The sequence below is a fragment of the Pygocentrus nattereri genome, chromosome 5 (genome assembly GCF_015220715.1).
Source record: "Pygocentrus nattereri isolate fPygNat1 chromosome 5, fPygNat1.pri, whole genome shotgun sequence".
Classification (NCBI taxonomy): domain Eukaryota; kingdom Metazoa; phylum Chordata; class Actinopteri; order Characiformes; family Serrasalmidae; genus Pygocentrus; species Pygocentrus nattereri.
Genome location: NC_051215.1, coordinates 21,487,145 through 21,503,419, shown reverse-complemented (window position 1 = coordinate 21,503,419; position 16,275 = coordinate 21,487,145). Strand labels below are relative to the sequence as shown.

The following is a 16,275-nucleotide window of genomic DNA, read 5'->3' as shown; positions in this document are numbered from 1 at the left end:
AAATTCTTTCTCTAAAATGAAGCATGTCACCTCAAACCACTCTGAATGGCTCTTGTTCACATCTCAACCATGTAATTATGCAGAAATGTTTAGAAGTCTGTTTCATTCCGCTTAAAGCAATCAGTGGTTCTTTGAGTTGTCATGGTTCTGTGTTTAAACATTGCCTGTGCTAAAACAACCTTGAAGACCCACTGCTTTATTAGTAGGTTATGTAGTAAAGGTGGGCAGTGTGGCAAGAAAAATAACATCACCATACCTAAAGACATATACACTGAATGGGTTCTTGAGATTGTGCTGTAGATGGTTCTATATAGAACCTTGTTGAAAAGGGTTCAATATAGCACCATAAAGGGTTGTTCCATCATTATGATGTCAGGCGTTTTGGTGCTATATAGATGTGTTTGGATTACTTCAGAAAATGATCAACCAACTTGTAAGACTGAGCACCTTCTTTCTGTTAAATGTTTCCTGCTTTTTTTTTTTTTATAACTTGTACTGAGTGGCTGTTTTGACTGAAAAGTAAATAAATGAAGGGTCTCTAACGTTATCGCAGTACTGTAGATATGTTTATTTATATACATAAAAATTGTGCTGTTTATATGTTAATGTGGGTGTGTGCACGTTTCTCTCTTTCTTGTCCTTCTTTAACTCTGCAATAAAAGAACTGAGGAGTGTGCTTGTTTCTTTCCTCTTTTACCTGAGGTGGCAGTCCTGTCTCTGAATGAACCATACATTGTAAAAGCATGTTATTGCCTACATTCTGTGGTTGGTATATACAGTAATGTGGTTGATGACTCCAGCCTTGGTTAGAATCAGTGCGAACATGCTATTTCTCGCTAGTGCGACCAGACTGACTTTTACTGTCATTGCAGCAGAAAACCGAAACCACATGGGTGCTGTCCCACTGCTAATGACAGTCTCTCTCTCTCTCTCTCTCTCTCTCTCTCTCTCTCTCTCTCTCTCTCTCTCTCTCTCTCTCTCTCCCTCTCTCTCTCTCACAGAGCTACGCGCTGTATGTAGTGGGAGATGAAAATGCCATCTCCATTAACGTGTCTAAGTACCTGTCTCGGCTCTCCGCAGGTGAGATGTCACAGTTCTGTGTTTGTGTGAAAAGAGTAGACGATGAAGAGGGGAGGGGGCTCTTCTCGACTGGCTGTAGTCCTTACAGGAATTTCCTTTCTTTTAACCCTTTAAATTCCAGCTTCTTAATCATGAAGATCATACATGATGATGATAATGGAGAATGTAATATCTGACCATTGTAACATTGTGGAAGTGACTTTTGTTTAATTTAAATAATTACATAAAATATCATGAAATTAAGCATTTTCTCAACCACAAGGAACCACTTAAAGGAGAATTCCATCATTTTTTTTCAAATTTTCTGCGTAGTTCAGTCTGTGAGATATAAAGAGAGCCATTCAGAGTGGTTTAGTGTGAAATGGTTCAGTTTCCTTTACAGTGGTGGTGATGGGAACCAGGGGTTGCCATGACTACAACAGAAATATAGACATTTCATTTACCGTCTAGAACCACCAGTGAACCTACACGTTTCTGTAAAATGTTGATGGTAGAATAGTGATAAATCTGAAAAACTAATTTGTATCACAAAAACCTACACGTAAACCCAGCATGTAGAGGTGGACGTCTGGTTCCTGTGAAAAATTCTTTCTCTAAAATGAAGCATGTCACCTCAAACCACTCTGAATGGCGCTTGTTCACATCTCAACCATGTAATTATGCAGAAATGTTTAGAAGTCTGTTTCATTCCGCTTAAAGCAATCAGTGGTTCTTTGAGTTGTCATGGTTCTGTGTTTAAACATTGCCTGTGCTAAAACAACCTTGAAGACCCACTGCTTTATTAGTAGGTTATGTAGTAAAGGTGGGCAGTGTGGCAAGAAAAATAACATCGCCATACCTAAAGACATTATAATTACGATCAGGCAGAACGTTAAAACCACCTCCTTGTTTCTACGCTTATTGTCCATTTTATCAGCTCCACTTACTCTATAGCTGCACTTTGTAGTTCTACAGTTACAGACTGTAGTCCATCTGTTTCTCTGATACTTTGTTAGCCCCTTTTACCCTGTTCTTCAGTGGTCAGGACCCCCATGGACCTTCACAGAGTAGGTACTATATGGTTCATGGTTCATGGGTCATTCTCAGCACTGCAGTAACACTGATGTAGTGGTGGTGTGTTAGTGTGTGTTGTGTTGGTGTGAGTGGATCAGATGCAGCAGTGCTGCTGGAGTTTTTAAACACCTCAGTGTCGCTGCTGGACTGAGAATAGTCCACCAACCAAAAATATCCAGACAGCAGCGTCCTGTGGGGAATGCCTGTGACCACTGATGAAGGACTAGAGGATGACCAACACAAACTGTGCAGCAGCAGATGAGCTATCGTCTCTGACTTTAAATCTACAAGGTGGACTGACCAGGTAGGAGTGTCTAATAGAGTGGACAGTGAGTGGACACAGTGTTTAAAAACACTGCTGTGTCTGATCCACTCATACCAGCCCAACACACACTAACACACCACCACCATGTCAGTGTTACTGCAGTGCTGAGAATGATCCATGAACCATATAGTACCTGCTCTGTGAAGGTCCATGGGGGTCCTAACCACTGAGAATGATTCACCACCCAAATAGTACCTGCTCTGTGAGGGTTCATGGGGGTCCTGCCCACTGAAGAACAGGGTAAAAGGGGGTAACAAAGTATGAGAGAAACAGATGGACTACAGTCTGTAACTGTAGAACTACAAAGTGCAGCTATAGAGTAAGTGGAGCTGATAAAATGGTCAATGAGCGTAGAAACAAGGAGGTGGTCATAATGTCTGACTGGTGTATATCACAATGTTTAACTTTCCTAAAATGAGGATTTTTAAACAACTTGGACAAAATGCACCAGTAGCCCGTGTCCCACACTAAATATGAAGTGCATAGTTAAGCATTTGCACAAAAATGGGCTATTTCATAAAGAACAGGAAGACAAAACACCATTCATTTGAAAAGAATAAATAATTAAAATAATATATTAGCATAAGATACTGACATCCGATGTCTTTTTAGGGATAAATGCAGTTGTTCAGTGTTCACACATCATATGATCCACCTTAATGCTATCAGTGAAGAACTGAATTGTGTGCTCAAATACAGACCTTTGTAGTTTAAGGGTTTAATATAAAAGATCACTGTTTATGAACTGTAATGCATATGGTACATATTATTTCTGTCTGTTTTTTCTTTTAGGACAAAAGAAAGGTTTCACTGAACCTGCTCTTAGAAGGTAACAATTGGCCATTCTATAGTAACAGTCTTGTCCATGTTCTGTCTGGTACTTAACTATAATTGTACATAATGTTTGACATGGGCTTTAAAGGCATTTATGTTTCAGTCTGTGTGATTCATGTATATGTCCTCAGGCAGAGCAGCGTCAAACCCAGCGCTCCTTCAGGCTGCCTTGCCGAAAAGCTGGTGGTGTGGTTGACATCTGCAGGTTTGATGCACGTTTATAGTTCATTACCCGCCAGCACATGTCCTGCTGTGGCTTTGGTCAGCTGAATTTAAGTTGTCGTTTTTATTATATGGCCAAATGTATGTGGACATTGCTCTTAATTATTGAGTTTAAGTGTTTCAGCCTCCATTGCTAACAGGTGTATAAAATCAAGCACATTCCCTTGCAATGTCCATAGACAAACACTCCTCCCGAAGAGCTCAGTGACTTTTTGATGCCACCTTTGCCACTCAGTTTGTGAAATTTTTGCAGTAAGTTCTGTTATTGTGAAATGGAAGCTTTTAGGAGCAACCACAGCTCGGTCACGACCATAGCACGTAAAAAACTCCTATCCACTGTTGCATGACTCACTACCAACCAAACTGCCTCAAGAACCAGGAGCTTCAGGAAATGGGTTTTCATGGCTCAGCAGCTGCACACAAGCCTAAGATCACCATGTGCAATGCCAAGCTTCGACTGGAGGGGTGTAAAGCACCGCCACTGGACTCTGGATCATTTTAACCGTGTTCCCTAGAGTGATGAATCAGCTTCTCTATATGTCTGTCTGATGATGAATATGTGTTTGGTGGATGCCAGGAGAACGTTACATACCGGAATGCCTAGTGCCAACGGTAAAGTTTGGTAGAAGAGGGATAATGGGCTTGGCTGTTTTTCGTTATTTGAACATGGCCACTTAGTTTAATTGAAGGGTAATGTTAATGCAACTCTATGTTCATGTCCATCATTTTGTAATTGGATGCCTAACAAACTCATAGACTAGGTGTGATGGGTGTCCACATACTTTTGTCCATGTAGTGTGTGTATGTACTGAATGATGCATCATGCATAAACAAGTACTGGCCTTTGGCTTATAAAGATATGTGTTTAGTGTCTTGCTACAGACTTGATATATTATGTTTCTATGGTATTCCTAATCATTACTTGAACAGAAGACAGTTCGAAGCTAAGAAAATGAAATAATTAAGGAATTAGAGCTTCATGATGATATCGGAATGATATCGGTATCAGCAGATATTCAGTGCCGGACCGATCTTTAGACTTGACCAGTATTTCAAACCAATCTTTGATAATGTATTTATTTTACTGCAGATGGGCAAAATGTTAGGTGATGCCGGGTTACTGCACTAAAATATCTGCGTTTTTACTTAATTTACGAAATTTTTAAGCCTCCCCAATAATAAACAATCGCTCTTCTCTGGAATGTGATTCTAATTGTTTAGGTATCGACATTGGCTGATATGTACATGAAAAATCTGTATTCTGTTTTCATAACAGTGCATCCCTAAAAATAATTGGCGTGTCTTGTAGAATATAGATTGGCTAATGAAGACACACAGTCACTTAGGTCATCATTTCAATCAGACACTGATTGCATGCTACATATTATCTATGCAATTTGACAGTGACACACTCCTAAAGCAATCAAAGTTGCGTGCAATAAATTCAGTTATTCCACTAGTTTCTCAAAATTGCAGCTTGGATTTTTTTGAAATAGGTTGTTTTTACTGTATGAAGTTATCTGCAACATGATGTTTACATTTGCATATTTTTGGTTCCCTTTGATCATTATTTCATCACCATTCTCTATTTGTTTATCATTTCATTTCAGAACACACTGTAGAATTCTCTTTTTTCCATAATATATGTTGATGGCACTGGGTTTAACATATGCAAGATTGATGCTTTATTATAATTAATAACATCTTTATCAGACAAGTACAATCATTTTTTTGTTCTTTCTATTATACAGCAGTTGTTCCTGTTTTCAAAAATGTGTTGTATTCAAATATATCCATCTATTTTATCTATGGTTCTTTACTGTATATTTGACTCTTTGCTATGCTCAGAACTTAAGTAGATGTTGTGGTTGTATTTTGTGCTTCACTGATTCTGTCCTAGAATCACTGCAGGTTTGTTAAGGAGAGCATTTTGGTCTTCTATTCTGTGGTAATTGTAATCATCTGGATTACAAATGTTTGAGTTCTGTTTAAAATTTTGGGTGTCAAGAGAGAAGAAAATGAATAATCTAGATATGTAGATCAAAATAACAGCAGGCTGAAGATGAATAAATGCTAACCAGTGGCCATTTACACAACAGACGTTAAGAGCTCGTTTGTTGGTGGGTTTGGCTCAGATAACTGACCAAATGAAACCCATAAACCTTGCATATAAACCTTCAGGATCTCAATCGTTTGAAATGATTCATCCAACATGAACACATGGTGCTTTATCAGCATTTAGATTTTTTTTTAGAATTTGTTTCACAAAGTTGAGTTTTTGTTTTGTCACAAAGTTTCAGGTGTTGTCATCGAGTTTCAGACATGTTGCGAATGGGTTGCAGGCCCTTTTAAGTTATGCAAGTTATCAGCTGAATATAATTTTCAATATAAGTTTCAAGCATTTAAAGTTGCATCAAAGTTTCACGATGTAAAGAAAAAAACTGCAATTAAAAGACATCCCTGTTTTCTCTGAATCATTTTCCAGATTGCTTTTGTATACAAAAAAAAATGTGTTATGCTCTGAGTTTCATTTGGTTTTATTTTCAGGCTTCATGCTGAAGGACCTGGAATCCGTGCCTTTTGGTGTGGCTCTGCCGATCAGAGATGCCATCAGCCAGTGCAGAGAACACCCCTGCTCCGAATGGTCCGAAGAGGTCTGTGCTTTGATTGGACGACAGGATTTAACCAAGCAGGCTCATAAAGTTTCCCTGGCCAAAGGAAAGCCGGTAAGCAAGTGAAAGGTTTGACCTGCTTAGTGCATCACAGAGGGTGCTTTCTTATGACCAGTGCCTGACAGTGCACCATTTGGGACATGGCTCAATATGTCTCAGTACTGTTCAAGTTTATTATGAGATGTGATGTCACTTTTATTACCATAGCAGTAGGCTCTGGTTTAAAGGAGACATATTATGCTCATTTTCAATCTTCATAGTTTGAATTTTTTAAACCTATTAGAATACATTTAAAGCTTCAGTGTTCCAAAAACACACTATTTTCCTCATACCGTGCATCTCTCTGTATCTGAAAAGCTCTGGTTGAGCTCCTAAGCCCCGGCTCCCGATGAGCCCAGGGTGCTCTGACTGGTCAGCATGTGCACACTGTTCTGATCAGTCATCCTCCAGAGCGGTTCCGGCCCCGTCCTGCAGTCTGCAGACAGACCCTTCTCTCCTGAGCAAACTCTGCTGTGACTGGTTCTTTAGCATCCACACACTACAGCACTGACCACACTCTTTCTCCTCCAGTAGCCACTGTGTGCTGTGTGAGGGTGCTGAGTTTGCCAGTAGGTGGGCAGTTAGGACTGTGTTACGAGATGACATCAGGAAAAAAGGGCTGAAATTCCAATGACGTGTTTCAGGCAGCTGAGAAAAGTGGGTTCTGTGGGAGAGAATTTTTCCCTCTGGAGGGAACACTGAGCTTTGGGAATTTGAAGAATGTTTACATGCACAAAAAGCTTCACAGTACAAAAAGCTTCACAGCACACTAAAGGAAGGAGGAAAATCTGAAAAGCACGATAGGCTCCCTTTAAACAGAAAATCTTCCTTCTTTAGTAAGCTTTCATTTTACTCTTTGTTTTCTTTTTTTGTGTTTGTGAGATGGTTGGGTTGAATGTGCCATTAGAACCCCCAGTAACAACCGAGGCGGATGAGGAAGAGGATGGAATGGCAGATCTTCACCCAGAGGTGACCGGGTTAATTTGGAGTCAGGATTTGCGTTTGCAAGAGGTTCGGCGTCTGCTTCAGAGCTCCAGACCTGTCCGTGTCAATGTGCCCCATCTGCCAGAGGTCAGCGACCACGAATACATTGAGGAGAAGGAGAATAAGTGAGTGAACCCAACTGTTTAGAGCGATTCAGTGATTTACACAAGATGCAAATTCATTAGAATTTTAAAATAATTAAGTACGAGTTGTTAATTTTTTAATGTCAGGGTTGAAAAAAAAATGTACACAGAGGCTTCCAGCAACTAAGTATAATACCAGATCTTTCAGTATTTACGTTGTTTGCTCTTTGTCTTTGTGCACTTGCTGCCACTGTAACTCTTCCACTCACTCTAGTGAGAGGTCACTCTAGTCTAGATATTTCAGTGACAGAATGTGAGTCATAGTAGATCAGGTTTGGGTTTGTTGTTAGTAATGGAAAACAGCTCTATGTCAGGACTCTTCACCGTAAAACTGATATACAAAAATACAAAACCGCTATACAATCTCTCTCTCTCTCTCTCTCTCTACATATATATATGTATGTATGTATGTGTATATATATATATATATATATATATATATATATATATATATATATATATATATATATATATATACACACATATATATATATATATATATATATATATATGTGTGTGTGTGTGTGTGTGTGTGTGTGTGTGTGTGTGTGTGTGTGTGTGTTTTTGTGTGTGTGTGTGTGTAGTATCTCCAAAATGGTAACTTTCCCGGAGAAGGTAAAAACCTTCTTTAGTTTTAATGTAAGTCAATGGAACCAGACTGTTCCCACCCTCCAAGTCATTCTGGGCTGTTTCTTTTGGTCCATTTGTCAAATTCACACACAAAGTAAAGAACAACAGGCAGTTTTAAATTATGTCAAAAACTGTAAATGACAAAAATGGAGTTATGAGGTTTTCTTCCAAAAGCAGCGAAATAAATATATATATGTATATATATATTGAGTGTGTGTGTTCCCAAAATGAGTCAGTGACATGTTTTCTTTTAAAGAGACACAAACATCTACACAAGCAAGTATTTGAACTCCCCTTAACTGCTTCGGTCTTGTGTGATTCTTAAATACTTTGGAACATATTTCTGGGGAGATTAGATGAAAGATAATACATTTATGTAAGGAAAGAGAAAGTTGATAGGAAGAAAAATAAGAGAAAAAAAACAGAAGTTTCCAAAACTGGAGTTCAAAAACTGATTAAAACCCATGGGACTCCTAACAACCACCTGGAAGAGCTGGTCAAGCCCCAAAACTGCCCCAACAGATAAACAGCACTTAAAGCTTTTATCTTTGAGAGAGAGGAGAAAATCAAGCTGCTTCAGATCTGAAAACATTCAGAGGTGTTTCTGTCCACCCTTCCACTGTGAGAGGACGACAGCGCTGTGGGTCTGAAAGGATGTGTAGCTGATCAAGAAAAGCCTCACTGAGAAGCAAAAATAGAGACAAAAGAAAAAAAATTGCACAAGAACACTGAAGAGTCTAAATTTGTAACTGGGATTACTTGGATCGTGAGAAATAGAAAATGAGACTAAGACTTTGGAGGTGTTTACGAGAAGCATGCAGATTTTTTTTGAAAAAACGAAACTGTGCAGTAACCTCATGCTGAAAAATGTATAACTTGTACATAATGACTGTTTTGACTGTTTTACAATTAAATAAGGGTGAATTAAAAAGGTTGATCTAGCATTTGCACCGTACTGCATATAAAACCAATAATGACTGTGACAAAATAAGCTTTAAATCCAAAGACAAATGTCTGTAGATTGTCATCTCACTTTGGTTCTTCCACTGCATTAGTATTAGATGGTAGTTCTTAATACAGTAGTGATTTGTGGTTCATCTGTAAGCAGCTTTTTGTGTGTTTTCTCCCCCCCTTGAGCTGCCATTTATCCACTGTAGTTTAACTCTATTGCCCTCTTTATGTACCAGGTTGCTGCAGCTTTGTCAGCGCACCATGGCTCTGCCTGTAGGCCGAGGCCTCTTCACACTGTTTTCTTACCACCCTGTGCCAACTGAGCCCCTGCCTGTGCCCAAGCTTAACCTGACTGGTAAGCCTTTTCATGTCGAGTCCAGCTTTAGTGATTTCTCTGCTCTAGCATACGTCCTACATCTTATAATCAACTGCAGAGAAATCGAAAATCATGCTGCACTAAACTTCTCCAGGATTGAAAATGGACAAACCACTGGCTCACACCAACCATTGACCTTTCATGCAATGTACATCAGTGGAGAACCTTCAGGACCTTCAGAGAAGACCTAATGAATTCTCTGAAAAAAATAAAATAAAATAGTGCAGTAATTTTTGATTTATAGTTATTTGAAATGCTCATCATGCTTGTTGTATTTAAATTCTGCAAGCACTGCAGTAATACTCTCATTTATTTTCATTTAGGTTTTGGTTGGACACAAGTGGTTAAATTCTTAAATGCTTGGGACTAATTTTGTCCAAAAAGGTCACCTTTAGTCCTTCTAGAGGTTCTAGATTTATCACTAACAGAATGTGAATTATAGGAACCAAGACTCACAACAGGGGAGCCCGTCCACCTCTGGTTCGTGTATATATATATATGTGTGTGTGTGTATATATATATATATATATATATATATATATATATATATATATATATATATATATATATATATATATAATCAAGCACAATGTTTTAGCCTCTGGTCTGAAGTGTCTTAAAAAGCTATGTTATGAATTATGAATGGTCTTGCTTTGCATCACGCTGTCAGTTAAATGCCTATAACAGACACTTCTACTTCCAGCATTTTATGTGGAAAAGCTTGCACAGTGAGAGCTCAGGCTTTGCTGTGTGGGGTCTGCTCTGGGCTCTCACATTCTCTCATGCTGAGTTAGAATCCTGCTTCATCAGGCGTAGGCTCAGCTCTTTGATGTCCTCAGATAATACTTCTCTTCCTTTGCCAAGTGGTTCAACGGAGCCACATGATTAGAGAGCAGTTCTTTAAGATTGTCTCTCTGCCTTCATATTTCTGGCTAAACACGTTGAAGTTCTATAGTCTTAGCTTTTTACTTAATATGAAGATGTTGGGACAGAAATGCCTAGATGATGTGTTTGTAGAAAAGCCATGCAGAAACAGTTCTGTACTAATGATCTGCATTTACTGTTTATTGTAGTTTTGATGGTGTGAGTGTCACATACTTTTTTCCCTCTCACAGGCCGAGCTCCTCCCAGGAACACCATGGTGGACCTTAACAGCGGAAATATAGATGTGCCACCCAACATGACCAGCTGGCCCAGCTTCCACAATGGAGTGGCGGCTGGCCTGAAGATCGCGCCGGCTTCTCAGGTGGAATCGGCCTGGATCGCCTACAACAAGCCCAAGAGCGCCGAGTTAGCCAACGAATATGCTGGCTTCCTCATGGCTCTGGGCCTCAACGGCCACCTCACCAAACTTGCCACGCTCAACATCCACGATTACCTCACCAAGGTAAGTGACCAGCTGGAAGTAGAAATGATTTTGGCCTTTTGGAACCCATTACTATGCTGACCACAATGAGGGGATGCAGGTATACATTTACATTTACAGCATTTAGCAGATGCTCTTATCCAGAGCGACTTACAAGAAGTGCTTTGTTTATCTAGAGAAAGTATCTTTGCTAGTTACCAATAGCTTAGAGAAAAAGACAGACCGGAGCTCAGATACTGCTAGAAACAAAAGTCACTGTAGATACCCAGAAAAAAGGAACAGAGTTGAACACAGAACTCTTTGCCGTTCAATGTAATACAATACTATAAACTACAATACACAGTGCAATACAATAAAATATAATAAATAAGTGCATCTTATAATTCAATGCTCATTTAAGTGCTGTGTGAAGAGATGTGTCTTCAAACGGTGTTTTTGTTGTTTAATGTACTTCCAGCACATACAGCCACTTCACCATTTCACACATGATGTTTTTTGCCTTTATAAACATGAACAAAAAATTTGTATGTTGGCAGTTAAAGTTTCAAGATGTCTTTGGTAAGAAATAAGCAGCTCGTTGCAGCACTGTTGTTCCATTTTGGACTATTTAGCCTGTTTCTCTTGGCAATTTCTCTTCAGTCCCTAAGGTAATCAAGTCAGGAGTTTGGCTCGGCCCTGCAAGCGCCTTTACCTTAAATTATTTTGGCTGTGTGTTTCAGATCATTGTCTTGTTGAAACTTCCACCTTCTCTTCAGATTCAGTTTCATGGCTGTTGAGATTAAATTATCACTCCGCAGCAGTGTGGAGAATCGGCACACCATACTCCTAGAGGTGAACACGCAAAACTGAAGGCTAAGAGCTAAGTGGTAGGGGCAATGGATGAAATGGGGTTGGGGCTGAGTGTCAGTAACGGTATTGGCCAGTCCTTAAGGATCCGGTATCAATATCGGAAGGGAAAAGTGGTATCGGTGCATCTCTGGTTATTGCCAAGAGTTTATTCAGTATATCAGTGCATTGATATTGTGAACTCTGTTTCAAGTTTCAAGTTTATTTGTCATTTGCACAACACGTTAGGACATTTATGAATTGAAATGCTTGTGGTGAGGCTCAGCTATATACTTAAAATATAGAGAAGTATACACAAATATAGAGAAATATGCATTTTAAAGTGGCTTAAGTGACTCAGTGTTGTTTAAAGTGACTTAGTATTAAGGTGTTATTGTCCATAGCAGAGATGATATGATATAATAATAATGCTGACAGAGTGACTGAGTGAAATGGTAGTTGGGGACGGACCCACAGCTTCACAGCTTGTTCAGAAGCCTGACAGCCTGTGGGTAGAAAATGTTCATTAACCGGGTTGTTCTAGCCTGGATGCTGCGAAATCTCCTGCCTCATGGCAGGATGGTGAACAGGCCGTGTGCTGGGTGACACTGTCTGACCGGATCTTTTTGATCTTCCTGAGGCAGCGGGACTGCCCTGTCTTTATCCAAATTATCCAACTGTAGGCCTCAGATCAGTTTTCTGTCTGTGAAATAACTGAAGTGGACTGAGTAAAATGATGGAATGATTCAGTCTGAACAGAGTGACTCACTGCCGCTTATCTATAATGGAGATCTGTGTTGGAGCATGTGGAGTGCATTGGTAACAGCGGTTACTTTGAAGCTAGAAGCTTAACGGGAATCGGTGGGGATTCAGTGGAGGATAGGACTGGCTCACATAGCCGTTAGGACAGTGTTCTTGAAGTTTGGTGAGAGTGTGAGAGATACTTCCTCAAGGCGCGCTGTGTATTTTGAAGCGCTCTGCTTTAAACAGGAGATAAGACGCCTTATTAAAGGGGCAGTTCAACACTGATGTGACACAGCGGCTCCTCTTGTTGGTACGAGCTTGAATGAGATTTAAATCTTTCTTCAGTCTCAGTCTCATTAGTTCCAAAACTGGAATGGATACATACTCTTATTTTTTTTTCTTTTCTCAGCTGTCTCTCTTTTTTGAGCTTTGCTCTCATCCTGTTGTTTTTCTCACATGAAAGGCGAACGTAAAACACAGTTTCACTATGACACTGCATGGTGCCATAACACGCTCTGTGTTCTCTCATTTCCAGTCAGGCCAGGCTCTATCGCTACTTTCGGTGGTCACGGTGCATATGTGTAATCTATAGCTTAATCTATACACGGCGTATTTGCACTGCCCTTCACCACATCGAGATTGGTGACCAAGGCTTTCTAGACTCTGATAGTACTCAATTACGAGAAACCAGTGGGAAACATCCTGTTTTACACACTTTAGTGTGAAGAATCAATGAATGAATGAATGAACAACGTGCTATTGTTCTTAGCCTCATCTTGTGAACTTGTGTATTAGTTTGCGTTGTAAATCTGAGATACTGGTGGCAGGGAGCCTCCATCCTGTTAGTGAAGCTTTTTCAAACTGCACTATTTCTGCACTAACATTGCAGTTGTGATTTAAATTATAAACATTAAACATCTTCAGTGAATTTTGGTCCCCGTACCTTCAGTAAGCTGCGTAACATATTCAGCTTAACTTTTTGACATGTTTTTAAATGTAAATATTTAAATCAATCCCTTAAGCATTTAACTTAAACACTTTAAGGGCCCATTTTTTTAAGGGCCCTCTTTTTGGCACATAAACCCAGACCTTGTAAGAGGGCCACAAGGGAAACAATAATATACCAGAAAAATTAGGACTTGGGCCCTTAAAGTCCATCCATCCATAGAAAAATACCTTACAAGGTCTGGGTTTATGTGTCAAAAAGAGCCATAATTCATTTATCCATGTGTGGTTTAAATAGGCAGGGCAAGGAATATTATCAAGGCCGTTTCTTTTCCTAGCCTTAGACGTTTTACCCTCCCATCTGACAGGCATTGGCGCCTCCACTCCCAAACCAGCAGGCTCAGGAAGAGCTTTATCCCTGAGGCTGTGACCATGCTGAACTCCACGCTGTCACTTTAACCGCATTTTATAACTATATTTTATGACCTGGTATTATTGCACTATTCATATTTATACAGTCTCTTCCTGCACTGTTACATGTTGGAATAGTGTAGTGGGTAACACCTGCTTTCTACGCTGTAGACCAGGGTTCAGTCCCCCACCTGGGTAACCACCCCACACTATACCAAATAGTCCAAATAGGCAAGACTCCTAACACCACCTTCATCTACCTGTGTAATATGATCAAATTATAAGTTGCTCTGGATAAGATTATGTGTATATAGCCACGATGCTGTGTTTATATATATATATATATATATATATATATATATATATATATATATATATATATATATGTGTGTGTGTGTGTGTGTGTGTGTGTGTGTGTGTGTGTGTGTAATGTATATACAGCATCTTTTGTACTACTCTGCAGTCCTTAATTGGACATATTCCTGCACTTTGTATGTAAATAATACTGTATTTCGCACATCTGGTTAGATGCTAGCTACATTTCATTGGCTCAGTACCTTTACTCAGTAATCCAATCTAACCAAACCCTTAGAAATAAACAGGCATTTTTTACTGTGCTTTTAAGGCTGATGTATGTAAATACAGCAGAGATGATTGGCTGCCCTGTATTGTGCTTCATTACAAAAGCAATCTGGGAAAAAATGCTCCTTATAACTTCGGGTTGAATGGGTGGAGCTTAATTGTTGTAGGCTGAAAGGCGAATGTCTGATGTCTCAACAACAGTGAACTCAAAACAGGCTGTTGTTGTATACATGGATTATATGGACAGAATGTTTTGAAACTTTAAAAGTTTATATAATATGTTCAGCTCATTTCTTACAAATGAAAAAATGGGGGAAGTTCGGTTTTTCTTCAGCCATTATATGTATTTTTTCACTCACTTTCATTCTGCACATCCATTTTTTTTGAGATTTGAGTGCTGAATGTAGTACACTAGACTGCCAGCTTACAAGCTCTGCATTATAAGGTAAATTTCCCCACATATAACTTGTTATGACTTGTAAATTGCACTCTTTTTCTAATTTAGATATAAAAATGATTTTGTTCAGCCCTAGTGCTGACCTGGCTCTGCTGCTGAAGCAGAAAATAAACAGTGTAGGCACATTGGTACTTTCTGACTTGTACATTTGCAAAGCAAAAACTGCAAAAACATATTTACATTTTTGTGGTCGCCACTGACAATCATACTGATTTAACTTGCATACCACGTATTACAGCATCACTGTGACTGTAGGCAGCTGCTGTGCATGCTTCATTAGGCTACCTGAGTTTGGGCTTTCCACAGATTACTGGACTTCTTTTTTTTCTGCTCCTTCTTAGGGTCATGAGATGACGAGCATTGGGCTCCTACTGGGTGTATCGGCCGCCAAACTGGGCACCATGGACATGTCTATCACACGCTTGCTGAGTATTCACATTCCAGCGCTGCTGCCACCCACCTCCACCGAGCTGGACGTGCCGCACAGTGTGCAAGTGGCCGCCGTCGTGGGCATCGGCCTTGTCTACCAGGGCACCGGCCACCGGCACAACGCTGAAGTGCTGCTTGCTGAGATCGGTCAGTCCAGTGGGTTCAGAGTCAGCCCTGCTCTTTGGTTGCTGTCCATTGATGTGATGGTTTGTGTTGTTTGTTAAAGATGTGCATGTCCAGGTGATGGTGGTAGGGGGCAGGCTCTGTTTGGAAATCCCACCCGTAATGAGACTTCCATCATCTTCAAATGGCAGTCAAGTGGGACGATTTAAAAAGCCCATATCCTTCATTATTCCTCTACTTTAGTTTTCTCCCTGAGCTCCAAACGCCTCAGGCGTGACCAATTTCCAACCTGTCTTTATCTCTGTAATTAAACTGTATTTGTTACTTTACCTTTAAGACTGATATATGTAAATTACCTCTGTTCTGATTGGCTGTACCTCATTCAAAAAGCAGAGCTGAAACACTCCTTATAGCTTTAGCATGGATGGGCAGGGCTAAACAGCTGTAGGCTGACTAGGAGGATACCTGTAAATGTTTTCGTGACATCATGGAACTGAGGAGTAAATATTTAGTATTTATAATAAGTGTTTATAATGTTTGTAAGTCCAGAGAGATCATGAGCTGTTGCTATAATTTTCTGGATTGTTGAGATAACAAGATCGAGATAACAAGATAAGTAACTCATTATTTTAAGATAGACATTTTGTTATCTTGAGATAACAAGATACCTTATCTTGAAGTAACAGGATCAATAATTTGTGTCAAGCTAGCAACTTTGTTTTCTTGAGATCATAGGATAATTTACTCATTATCTTGAGATAACGAGAGTTAACTCATGTCAAAATAAAAACCCAGAAAACTGGTCCTCTCTGGACTTGTGTATTATATACTTCATCAAACTCTTTTATTTAAGAACAAATTAGGAAAATTTCCATGCGCAGTCTGGTGCTGAAAAAGTATAATACTAAAAGTAAAATTATAATACAATTAAATTGTCTAATACAATGAGATACATTGACTTAATGAAATCACTTTACACAAGTAAATAATGTCCAGAAATAAGTTATCTTAAAATTAGCTTGCAGCAATCTCATCATTATTATTAATAAGCAATATTAGACACATTGACTAGATTTAAGATCTA

The 16,275-nt window shown here is 39.4% G+C and overlaps 1 protein-coding gene across 2 annotated transcripts in view; it reads left to right on the top strand.

The window, feature by feature from the left end:
• The window catches only part of anapc1 (anaphase promoting complex subunit 1), a 122,171-nt gene that overhangs the window by 61,557 nt on the left and 44,339 nt on the right, over nucleotides 1–16,275 (top strand). For both annotated transcript variants that reach the window (XM_037538864.1, XM_037538863.1), the window contains exons 22-29: nucleotides 1,002–1,080; nucleotides 3,251–3,287; nucleotides 3,424–3,497; nucleotides 6,062–6,240; nucleotides 7,108–7,334; nucleotides 9,170–9,288; nucleotides 10,425–10,696; nucleotides 14,981–15,215. In XM_037538864.1, the coding sequence (XP_037394761.1) occupies nucleotides 1,002–1,080; nucleotides 3,251–3,287; nucleotides 3,424–3,497; nucleotides 6,062–6,240; nucleotides 7,108–7,334; nucleotides 9,170–9,288; nucleotides 10,425–10,696; nucleotides 14,981–15,215 (1,222 nt within the window). The remainder of the gene's footprint in view (nucleotides 1–1,001; nucleotides 1,081–3,250; nucleotides 3,288–3,423; nucleotides 3,498–6,061; nucleotides 6,241–7,107; nucleotides 7,335–9,169; nucleotides 9,289–10,424; nucleotides 10,697–14,980; nucleotides 15,216–16,275) is intronic.